General features: G+C 55.4%; 1 protein-coding gene across 1 annotated transcript; it reads left to right on the top strand.

The window, feature by feature from the left end:
- Positions 1–7382: 7382 nt before the first annotated feature.
- On the top strand, positions 7383–10582 carry LRP88_00979 (glutamate dehydrogenase (NAD(+)); the record flags this gene model as incomplete). The annotated part of the gene is made up of 2 exons (XM_083237680.1): positions 7383–10492; positions 10546–10582. 2 exons carry the CDS (start codon positions 7383–7385, stop codon positions 10580–10582), a joined length of 3147 nt encoding a protein of 1048 aa, XP_083106185.1.
- Between the last annotated feature and the right edge of the window lie 1333 nt (positions 10583–11915).

The following is an 11915-nucleotide window of genomic DNA, read 5'->3' as shown; positions in this document are numbered from 1 at the left end:
CTGCCATGAATGGATGAGCAGGGAAGAGGAAAAAAGGACAGAGATGCGATACTGGGATGGCGACAGCCCGGCGGTGCTTTGCGAAGAGACGCCCCCCCGGCCGCATCTTTTGGCCCAAAACTCCGTGGTCCGCCGCCGCCGCCCGCGGGCTTCCTCCGGCTTGCCGCTTGAGGTTGTGTGTATGTAGGTACTGGAGGTACTTTGGCGTGCCGGTTGGGTTTACTCCAGATGGTGGACGGGACCCTCACCGCAAGACGCCAGAAATGGGCTCTAATTTCCATCGTGGCCCGTCACTCGTCCAAAAAGGACAAAGAGGGGCATCCTGGTTGTTTCGTCGTCCACCTTGAAGCTATCGTGATCATGCAAGGCCGACCCTGATCCCCGGACGCGGTGGGATTGAGCATTAGAAAAAGCATGGGTCCAATCCATGTGGTTTGTTGCGTCGCTAGCCGATCAGATAGCAGGCACAAGCCCCAATTAGCTGTGGAGGCTCAGGTGTAGGGCACCGCAAGGGGATAGAGTACGTACAGTACAACTTGAAGTGCCCGGAGGCCGGCAGCACGTTCGGCCGGGTGTAGAAGCATCTATCGCATCGCATCCACACCAAGGGGCAGCGAATGCCCCGGCGGGCAGCATTATGAGTGGATGACCTGGAAGCTTGGCCTGTACTGTGGAGCTCCTTGCTCACGCCCGTGACGCCTCAGGGCCTTTGAGTGCCTGGGCATGCTGGGCGGCGCCCCGGGGGCCCCGGGCTCAGCCACTGGGGGTTCTTGTCTGGGAAAACTCTTCCCCCAACATTCCACTTCGTGGCAACTCAGAGAACGTCCGGCGGGCGCCAGCAAGGCACCTGATGATACGGGCAGTACGTACTGCTACTCAATTGCACCTTCGATTGCCTTGAAAGCACGCAGAACCGGGACCTGGCTCAATGGGGAAACAGAAGAGGCCTGGTGTCACTCCCCTGCTTGACTGCTGCTGTGCCGAAGCTTGCCAGTGAGTCCCCAGCATGGCCCACGGTGCAAGATATGGGAGTTGACGTGATTGGTTATTGTTGTCATTGCACAGGATCGGGCCCTGAAGCCGGGTGCGCATGTATCTCGTACCTCGTGTGGCGGTGCGTATTTGATGAATTGACCGTGTTGACGTATCGCCAGGGCACAGCAGCAAGTTCTGCTCGACGTCAGTTGAAACAATCTGCATGCAATAAGACGTCCGCGAAGCCGTGAGATCAATTGATCCGAAACAGGCACGGAAAAGACGGCTTGAACATGACGGCACGTGGAACTTGATACCGATCTATCCGAAAACTCCAGCCTTACATAAGGCAAGACCGACCAGGACAAGGAGACGGGAGAGTGAGTGGCAGTGGGCAATCAATGCAATTGCAATTACCAATTGCAGCGGCATTCGCGAGCTGTGGCAGGTGGCAGGTGCAAGTGACAGGCGGTGGCAAGTGCATGGAGATCCATGGATCCATTTGATTGGAAGCAAGCCAGGGCGCAAAAATAGAAACAGACCTGACTGACACAGGGTGACTGGCATTTGGATATGGATCCATGGATAGAGGCTGGCCTGGACTGTTTGGCGGGGTAACACCGCGTCCACCACAAGCCGGTACGGTGCCCAGAAAGGCATCAGGGCGTGGAGACGGTCGTGACGCTTGTGAACGGAGGGAGGACAAGCAAGACGTCGTCGTAATGTAATGCCCGTCACCGTCGACCAACAGGCTTCCGTCGGCGGAGGCGGATGCTCACCTGAGTGGGTTTGTAAGAGACCGTTGTGTTGTCCAGACCGGGGGGTTGTGAGATTGATACTGGAGACGCCATGAATGATGAGATAACAGCAACAATGGTGAGATGGGCACGTTTGAAACCGTATGCATCTCACTGGGAAACTGCCGCAAAACTCCCAAGGGTAGGTTGCAACTCGCCAAGGAAGCAGAGGGACAGGGAAGAGCTCGTGCCTGGCGCTGGGAAAGTCGTGATGCCCACTTCCCAAGCCTCTGGAACAAAGATGCATCTCGCCTCTTCCCCAGCCTTCAAGGTATGGATGTACTGTAGGTACCTACCTACCTTACCGACTGGCGAGCCACGAGCATTGGTCATTGGCATCTCGGTATCATGAGAATGCCCAAGTGACAGAAGCCGATCCTTGACCTCTGTCCTTGACCATCGTCCCTGACCTTGACAAGCCGCATCCACCGGGCCCCAGAAAGTGTCGACGGGAGCCAAGACTGTCCAGCATCGTGACCTCGATCTCATCTTCAAACGAATCCCTAGTACAACTCTCCGTGCCTCAGCCAGACCGAACCGACCGGCCTCCGGTCTAGAGGCACGCCCCTTGTCCCTTATCGAGGTCTGGGACGCTCCGGTTATTTTTTTTTTCTGCCGACCTCGTGACGCGTTAAACGGCGTCCACCTTGAAGCGCCGGATGCGGGGTGCAGTATTTTGCAGGGAAGATTTGGTAATGGAGCGACGCCCATGACAAACCAGAGGGGCCACGAGACGGCGGCAAAGCAAGTCTGGGGGGGCGGTTGTCGGAGCACAAGGTCTGCGAAGTGTCAGCACGCAACTGTGCGTGCCTACATACAGCTGGGCTTCAGGGCGCGCGCTGGCTGAGCAAGCAGAAATGGGGCCGTCCCATTTACCTCTAGGGGTTGGCAGGATGGTGTAAAAGTGAAAGTGGATGAGTGCCGCGGGGCCTACTTAGCAGATGGAGGAACGGCCGGCCCCGTGGCTGTCACGAAAGCTGCAAGATCAAGTAAACTGGGGGTAATGGAAACCAGAATGAGATGAGACGAGGGAGCTTGGAGGCGGGCCGTGGGGAAGTGTATGGACTAATTTTTTCTTCCTGTCCTCATGGTAGATCCAGAACCGGGGACTGGAGATGGAAACTGGAGTCGTGGGAGAAAACCTGGGGGTAATGGAAACCAGATGGAAGGGCTCGACGAAGATGGTTCGGGGGCGCCGGCCGTCGGCGGAGTGGGGCCCCGGGGGAGTCCGGGGCCTTTGGGGCACGAGAGGTCCGGAGGTGGGTGCCGGCTCCGTTCCTTATGGGACTTTCTTGGGAAATCTTGCACGCAAAGCGTATACTTGACAAAGAGGAGAGAGAAAGAGGTGGACTCGACGATGCATCTCGCGGGGGATACTTGGATATTGGGGAAACCTCTCTCAACCTCAATCGCGCCAGAATCAATCATATCATGTTGATTTAGCCGTAACGGCTGGCTGGACATTGATGACCGGTGACGGAGATGGGACATGACAGGAGACGGATACGCAATCCCTATGCAGACTTGCTAGCAATGCCATGATATGTCGTGCAACTCCCATCCTCTTGCCAGCCTTGCTCATTCATCTCGCAATGAAACCCCTCCGTACCGGAGCCAAGGGCTCCTGGGCAATTGTGTCATCGATGGTACCCCAAAGAGGGTACGCGTACGTAAGTACCGAGCAGGCGGCCCCGCGTCGGCCGGAGGGCCTTGCTCTGGCCCGGGTGCCCCCCTCCTCCACCCCCAAGCCCAAGCCCCAAGGCCAGGCCGAGCCGGCGGGTGAGCTGTGCGTGCTGCTGCTTGTGCTCCCTGTGTCTTGTGCCATGGGGATGATGGGTGGGATTAAGGGGTGGTTGGCCCTGGGTGCCGAGAGATGATGTCGGACGGGGACCAAGAATCACCTTGTCCGCCCAGTTTTTAGTTCATGACTATGACTGGATCTGGCGGGATGTGATCTTGGACGCCCTCGATTGTGGTCCCCCTGGAATCGAGACAAAATTAGTCTCTGTCCCGTGATCGTCCCGGTGTCGGTGAAGCTGGCCGGAAATTTCGGTGAGTGCCAATCGCTCATTGAATTCACGGTCAGGTGAGCCATGGTCTCTCGGTCTAGCAGAGGGGACCTGGCTAGTCTAGCCGTAAGTCACATTTCTCCTTTCCCCGTAGACGCCAGAGACAGCTTGCCAGCCGCCCGTCTGGGGTAGGAATGTATTGGATGTGGCACCTTGGGCACTGAGCTCCCTTCCTTGTCCACCCGTCAGCTGCAAGATGCGATAGTCTGGAGCATGAACGAACAAGGGCCCAGAAGTGAGGCACATCGCCGTCGTCAGGCCAAACCATTGCCAACCAAAGGACAACGTCTCCTTCTTGGCGGCAGCAAACCCAGCATTGTCTTACACAACGCAAACTCGAGCTGACACAAGTTGTGCCATACCATCCCACCGCTGCATGGATTCAACTGGGGAATGGACTGAAGACTATGGCCGTAAGGAAAACTACATGACATTCGCCAAAGGCCCCGAATTGGGGAAGCTCGCGATGGAGTTCCGCCCTCCGGCGCGAGCGCCCACCAACCCCAGCTTGAAACTAGACGCATGAGGTCCAATTTTGTGCGAATCACCGCCTGTGTTGGCTTGGCCGTTTTGGCATGTCAGAATCGAGAGTTGTGGTAAGGTTTTTTTCGGGCCTTCAGAATTGTCACCTGCTTGTCATGAAGATGAGTAGCATCATGGAACCATCACTATTCTACTGCGTTGATTTTTCGACAATCGGCCAAGGAACGAGGCGAGTGGGGGAGACATGGGAAGCGGGATCGCGGGAGAGCAAACACGGAGACAATGGAAGCAACAAAAGGAGACGAGAAGAAAAAAGCTTGAAACCAAGGCAGGATCTGCAGGTCACGAAGTTGCCATTGACGATGACTCGCAGGCCAACAGGCCCGTCTAGGCCAAAGGTGGGCGAGGTGAGCGATTGCACCATCGTCCACACCGTCTGGTGAATGGAATAGGCAAGGTGCGAGGTGCCGTTTCCATGCATAGTGCATGGATAGTTATGTATACTTACGTTATCCAAGTCCTGAGAATGGAGGCTCGTCGTGCCAACTTGGAGTTGCGTGTGAAAGGACGTCAAACGGCGTTTGGTACGTACCATGACCTCGTTTAAGAGATCTGAGTCTTTTTTTGTTCTCGTCTGTAAACTCTCAGTATTGCGAGACGGCAGACCAAAATGCGCAATTGTCAAGTGATGCGGGAGAATGGCAATCCAACTGGCAACGTTGCAGAGAACAACTCATGATAGCCTCTCGCAACCAATTCAGCAACTGATGTCAAGCGAGAATCTGGAGAAAGACTCCTCCTACGTGCAAAACGCAGAGCCTCGAATAACCGGGGGCCGGCAAGGCCTTCCCCACTCACCTGGTCTCCCTGGCATGGCACTTCTGGGCAAAGCCTGGGGACCTTGTGGGAGGGAGTCAGTCTTTCTCTTCGTTCCTGGGAACACTGAGCGGCCAGGAACCGGGCGCTCGGTCCAACACAGGATCCAGAAAAGGACTTCCTCTTGAGGTTTAGACCAGAGGCACTATTGGGTAATTGAATGGACCTTTTTTGCGCGGCGTGAGGTCATGATCACGATCGGGGGGCGTTGATTCTTTCTCGACTCTTCTGGCGGGCTGAGCTGGGCCACTCAATTGCTCCGCTGCAGATGGGGGGTGGTACCAATGGGGAGGCCTCGAGGCGACCGGGCCGGTGATGTCTTCCTTCGAATTCTTCTTCTTTTTCCTTCAGTTTTTTGCAGACTGGGTCAATTTTTCACTTGCTGGAGTAGCCCGTTGCGAGCAAACATGCTCTTTTGCACAGGGCCTGGACGGCTGGTGGCGGGGCCGGGGTGCGCAACAGTGCCGCCTGGTCCCTATTTTTTTTTTTCCTCTTAGCTACCTACCCTTGAGGGCAAGACAGGGAGACTCTGGAAAAATACACACCCATCAACTGGCCCACGCCCACCTTGAACAAACTCCCCCAGCCAAACCAAACCAAAGCAGGGGCCGGGGGGTGTGAGAAAGGTGAGCGGGAAGGAGGCAGGGAGGGCTTCGAGGGACAGCGTGACAACCTTTTTGAGGCGTGACATGAGAAAGAGAAGGCAATAACGAGGGCCCATGTTGACATCTTGGATCCAACCTGGAAGGCACGGAGGACCATAGGTGTAGGTACGTACCTCCGTCTCTGTCAGGGACCAAGTGGAAGTACCATCGTACACTCTTGGGTCATTGTTGAGAGACACTTGAGGTCAGAGTATTTAAAGCTTCCATCGCCAGTCCCAAATGTGTTCCTGACTCGAGAAGTTGGAGTGATAAGTCTCTCGACCTCGATCTCTTTTCCCTCAAAAGAACACCATCTCTTCTTGAGATTCTTCCTTCATCCTCATCCTCATCTACCTCCCGCATATATATCATCTCCCCCCTCGACATACTTGTCAGACCTACCTCATTTCCGACCCTCGTCGTATCAAGAGAAACCGCTGTTATCTCTTGCTCGGGCCGTCATCAGTTTCTATTTACGACAGTGCTGACGGATGGCTGTGCTGAGTACGCGCACTCCGAAGCAAACATGCACAACACTGGTTCAGCTGTGCTAACCCAGTGTCAGAACTATAACCCCAACCCTCTCAATTGAGAATCACCAAACCATCAAACAACCGAAAACAGACAGCTGAACCCACTGTCTCGTTGTTGTTGGACATCTTCCTCGTCATCTACGCGCCATCTTCCAAGACCGGCATTCCCGACTTACACGCTTCTTGACCAAGTGACGAATTTGATCGCCACGGTTACCCCCTTCATCTACCAAAAACAAAAACTCTTACCAGTAAGTAGCCGATAAACCTGTTATCTGGGAAATACCTGCCCCCCGTCATCAGAACAATGCCCCAAAAATATCCTTATCGCAAACCCTGGACCCATCCATTGGTGTTTCCCCTGATTTGCACTGCCCAATGAGGGCGATACGAGAGCCGGCCCGGCGGTGAAAGCCGATCTCACCGGGCTTGTCTCTCCCGTATCAGAGCCTCGAGATAACGCCTGCATGCTTCTGCCGAGCTGGTGAAGCTGGCGCAGGCCCGCCCGCTGAATTTTGCCTTTTGCGATCCCGAACCGGTGGCGCCCATCTTGCATGGGCTCCCCGGAGAACTAGCACCCAGCCTTGCGGCACGGGGTTCTATGCGATCACTGGATCGTCTGGCACCGGATCACGGGCGCAGCCACAGAGGCAAAACAGCGCCCGCTGGTCACCTCGTCAGCGGGCCTGTATCAGCGATGTGCGGTTGCCATTGACTCACGAGCTGATGCCATGAATGCCGAGAGTCGGCGGATATGGAAAGAGGACTGTTGTCCTTTTTCCAATTCCGTTGTTGTTCGGGATGTTTATAAAAGACACTCGAACGGCTGCTTGTTGTTGTTTCTCATCATCGTTCATTCCCCTTCCAATCGTTTACACTTAGACTTCGTTTTGCTGCCACCAGCACAACTCAGCCAAGATGCTGCAATCACCAATTTCAATGGCTGACCCCTCGCCTGATAGATTTCCCGGATACACAGATCCCTTCGAGGAACCATCATCAATAATGTCTTCCACATCCGACCCCGTGGCCAACCTCAAGGCTGAGGCCAGCCGCGGCCCTTCTCCCCAGCCCACTCACTTCAGTGTTCCCCTGTCAAATGGCAACGGCAACGGCCACCGCGTCCTGCGCTCTGCCACTGTTGGCTACATCGCCCCTGAGTTCACCGGCAAGAAGGCCCAGAAGGAGGCCGTCAAGGACATCATCAAGCAGGCTGGCCTGGTCCCCGAGGCTCAGATTGATGAGCAGATTGAGTGGTTCTATGAGAAGCTCGGCATCGATGATGTCTACTTCCACATCGAGACCCCTGCTGTCATCAGCACTCACATCACATCTCTCTACGCCGCCAAGGTTGCTGCCTTTGCCCGCGAGGACAAGCAGGAGGAGATCCGCATCGATATGGAGGCCAACGACCACGCCATTTACATCGACACCAGCATTGCTGGCAAGACCCACGTCGGTGGCCCTCGCTATGAGGAGCGCCTTGAGGCCAAGTACATCGACCACGTCGGTTCCAGCAAGTACCGTGTTGAGACCTTCCGCTCTCCCGCCGTCCTGAGCCCCGAGTCCAAGGCCACCCTCCGATGCTACTTCGTCTACCAGTGCCAGTTCCAGACTCCCCCTTCGCAGACCGACCCCAAGGAGACCAACCTTGAGAAGATTGCCGACCAGGGCTTCCTCCAGAAGGCTACTGCCAACACCAAGCAGATCTACCAGGACATCATTGAGCTTGCCGTCGGCCGGGCTGGTCCCGTCATTGAGGTCTTCGACATCGAGGACACTGATGAGAAGCGCATGGTTCTCGCTTTCCGATCCCGCTCTGCCCAGGGTCTCTTCTCTGCCCTGAGCGACCTCTACCACTACTATGGCGTCACCTCCTCACGAAAGTACCTGGAGCAGTTCTCCAACGGTATCACCGTCATGTCTGTCTACCTCCGACCTGCTCCCCAGGTTGACGGCCAGGCCAATCAGTTCCCCTCTTACGAGGAGTCGATTGACCAGATCTCCAAGGAGGTTTCTCTCCTCTACTGCCTTCCCCACAACAAGTTCCACAGCCTCTTCCTTTCTGGCCAGCTGAGCCTCCAGGAGTCCGTTTATGCCCACTCCGCCTGGGTCTTTGTCCAGCACTTCCTTAACCGTCTGGGCCCCGAGTACGCCTCTCTCTCCGAGCTTCTGGATGTCACCAACAACACCCAGCAGGCTCTCCTCTCCAACCTCAAGCGCCGTCTCCGCTCCGAGACCTTCACCCCTGACTACATCTACGAGATTATTCAGAACTACCCCGGCCTCGTGCGCGCTCTCTACGCCTCCTTCGCCAACGTCCACCTTCTTAAGGATCAGGAGGACCCCGTGAAGGTTGTCTCCTCCAGCCTGTCTGTCGAGGTTCTCTCCGACGAGGCTCTTAAGGACAAGATCGCCAAGAACGTCAACAACGAGCACGATGAGATGGTCCTCACTGCCTTCCGCGTGTTCAACAACGCCATCCTCAAGACCAACTACTTCACTCCTACCAAGGTTGCCCTGAGCTTCCGTCTCGACCCCTCTTTCCTCCCTGACGTCGAGTATCCCAAGCCTCTTTACGGCATGTTCCTCGTCATCAGCTCCGAGTCCCGAGGTTTCCACCTCCGATTCAAGGATATCTCTCGTGGTGGTATCCGAATCGTCAAGTCTCGCAGCAAGGAGGCCTATAGCATCAACGCTCGCAACCTCTTCGACGAGAACTACGGTCTTGCCAGCACCCAGCAGCGCAAGAACAAGGATATCCCTGAGGGTGGCTCCAAGGGTGTCATTCTCCTTGACCCCAAGCAGCAGGACCGCGCCCGCGAGGCCTTTGAGAAGTATATCGATAGTATCCTTGATCTTCTCCTGCCCGCCGAGACCCCCGGCATCAAGAACCCCATTGTCGACCTCTACGGCAAGGAGGAGATCCTCTTCCTGGGTCCCGATGAGAACACTGCTGAGCTGGTTGACTGGGCTACCGAGCACGCCCGCTCCCGCAACGCCCCCTGGTGGAAGTCTTTCTTCACCGGCAAGTCTCCCAAGCTTGGTGGTATTCCCCACGACACTTACGGCATGACCACTCTGTCCGTCCGCGAGTACGTCAAGGGTATCTACCGAAAGCTCGACCTTGACCCTTCCACCATCCGCAAGATGCAGACTGGTGGCCCCGACGGTGACCTGGGCAGCAATGAGATCAAGCTCGCCAACGAGACCTACACTGCCATCGTCGATGGCTCTGGTGTCCTCGCTGACCCCAAGGGTCTTGACCGCGATGAGCTCCTCCGCCTCGCCAACAACCGCAAGATGATCATCGAGTATGACATTTCCAAGCTGTCCCCTGAGGGATATCGCGTCCTGTGCGACGATGTCAACCTAACCCTGCCCAGCGGCGAGGTTGTCAACAACGGCACCTCTTTCCGCAACACCTTCCACCTCCGCGAGAACAGCTCCGTCGACGTCTTCGTCCCTTGCGGTGGTCGCCCTGCCTCGATTGACCTCATCAGCGTCAACCGCCTCATCAAGGACGGCAAGTCCCTCATCCCCTACCTCGTTGAGGGTGCCAACCTCTTCATCACCCAGGACGCCAAGCTCCGCCTTGAGGCTGCTGGCTGTGTCCTCTACAAGGATGCCTCCGCTAACAAGGGTGGTGTGACCTCTTCCTCCCTTGAGGTCCTTGCCTCTCTGTCCTTTGACGACGAGGGCTTCGTTGAGAACATGTGCCACAACGCCAACGGCGAGGCTCCTCAGTTCTACAAGGACTACGTCAAGCAGGTTCAGCTCAAGATCCAGGACAACGCCCGCCTTGAGTTCGAGGCCATCTGGCGCGAGCACCAGGAGACTGGCACTCCCCGATCCGTCCTCTCTGACAAGCTCTCGGTTGCCATCACCGACCTTGATGAGAAGCTCCAGCACTCCGACCTCTGGGACAACGAGAAGATCCGCCGCTCTGTCCTTAAGGATGCCCTTCCCCACCTCCTGCTGGAGAAGATTGGCCTTGACACCCTGATTGCCCGCATCCCTGACTCGTACCTCCGCAGCATCTTCGGCAGCTACCTTGCCAGCCGCTTTGTGTACGAGTTCGGTAGCAGCCCCAGCCAGTTTGCCTTCTACGACTTGTAAGTGTAACCAAATGTCTCTTGAATGCAACAGACGCTAACTACTATAACAGCATGTCGAAGCGCATGGCCCAGATTGCCGACAACTAGAAGTTGCCTGCACGCGACGAATAAAACGGTGTTTGAGCGTGTTATTTGATTCTATTTCACAGCATAGCATGATTGTTTTTGTGCCTCGATGAGAGATGAGCATAGTTACGGTGTGTTTGCAGCATTGGGAAGGTCCTGGCATGGACCTATACATGGGTAACGGTTCCATTGGGAAGGTTAAAGAAAAGTCAGAAAAGACTGCATCCAAGTAGTCGATAATAATGAATCATTCCGAAGTTCAATACGTTTTGCCAGACAAGCTGTGAGGTGATATCACCGTGGTCATTGAGTGTCTAATTACCTTTGAGCCACAAAAAGGATTGGACGAGACTGATGCCGTAGAAAGCCCGTCGAGGAGAGACATGCATTGTAGCCGGGCTCTGTTCGAAATTCGGATCGCCTGGAGAAATGATATCTTGCAGATGGATGGATGAGAGGAGGAGTACATGTACATGTGCTAGGCGCGGCAATCGATAAAGTGCGGTATTTCGAAAGATGTGCTCCAAGCGCGCGCTCAGCTCTTGTGTGGGATAGGTGTGCAGATGGGAATAGGACTGGCTGGGAGTGATGTTCCTCTGGCGCTAGCATGCGAGCTTGTTCGAGGCTGTTATTCACCCGCCCAAGCCTTACATAGCTCCCAGTTGTTATCAGGCTATGAAGGAGATGCTCTTCTTCCATCCATACCAGTGGGTGAGGGCATATGTAGGTAGTTGGAAACTAAAGAGGACTAGAGCCAAATACGTGCTCAGATAGGCGAGACGGCAAGGGCCTTGCAGACGTAGATGGCTGGCCGTCTCGTCATGGGCTCACCAGGTGCATGATTCTTCATGCAGACGGCGTGGCAGTATATATACGGGACACTGGTTATGCAGGACCCTCGCATGCTATGAACGGACATTGGCACACGTGCTTGACACGGCTGAGGGATGAGGATACACTGTTTTCCCCCTCTTTGCACCCGCATTGCCGAGGTTGTGTGCGTCTCGTTGGTTTGCGAGAATGGCATGTTGGGTAATTGTGCTGCATGCCGGAGCATGTTGTGATGAAGTGTTGAGCGAGTAGGAGGGAGGCTTCTGTGCGGGAGGTGCGGGATATCCGAGTGTGGAAATTGGAAGAGTTGTTTCCTCACTTGAGGTCAAGTGAAGAAGGATGAATAGCGTAAGAGGCTGTGATATCACATTCGAAGGCGGCTGAGACGTGGTGATGGTGATATCAGATCCATCAAATTCGACGACACTGGGAAAAGGCGAGGCACGTGGTACGTACCTAATTGTTAGCGCAATGGAAGACAGAGACGGAATCTCCCATCCCACGAGGAAGGATGGATTCACAG

The sequence above is a fragment of the Fusarium phalaenopsidis genome (genome assembly GCF_050370095.1).
Source record: "Fusarium phalaenopsidis strain FUZ10S chromosome Unknown contig_32278, whole genome shotgun sequence".
NCBI lineage: Eukaryota > Fungi > Ascomycota > Sordariomycetes > Hypocreales > Nectriaceae > Fusarium > Fusarium phalaenopsidis.
This window is presented reverse-complemented; position numbering and strand designations above follow the sequence as displayed.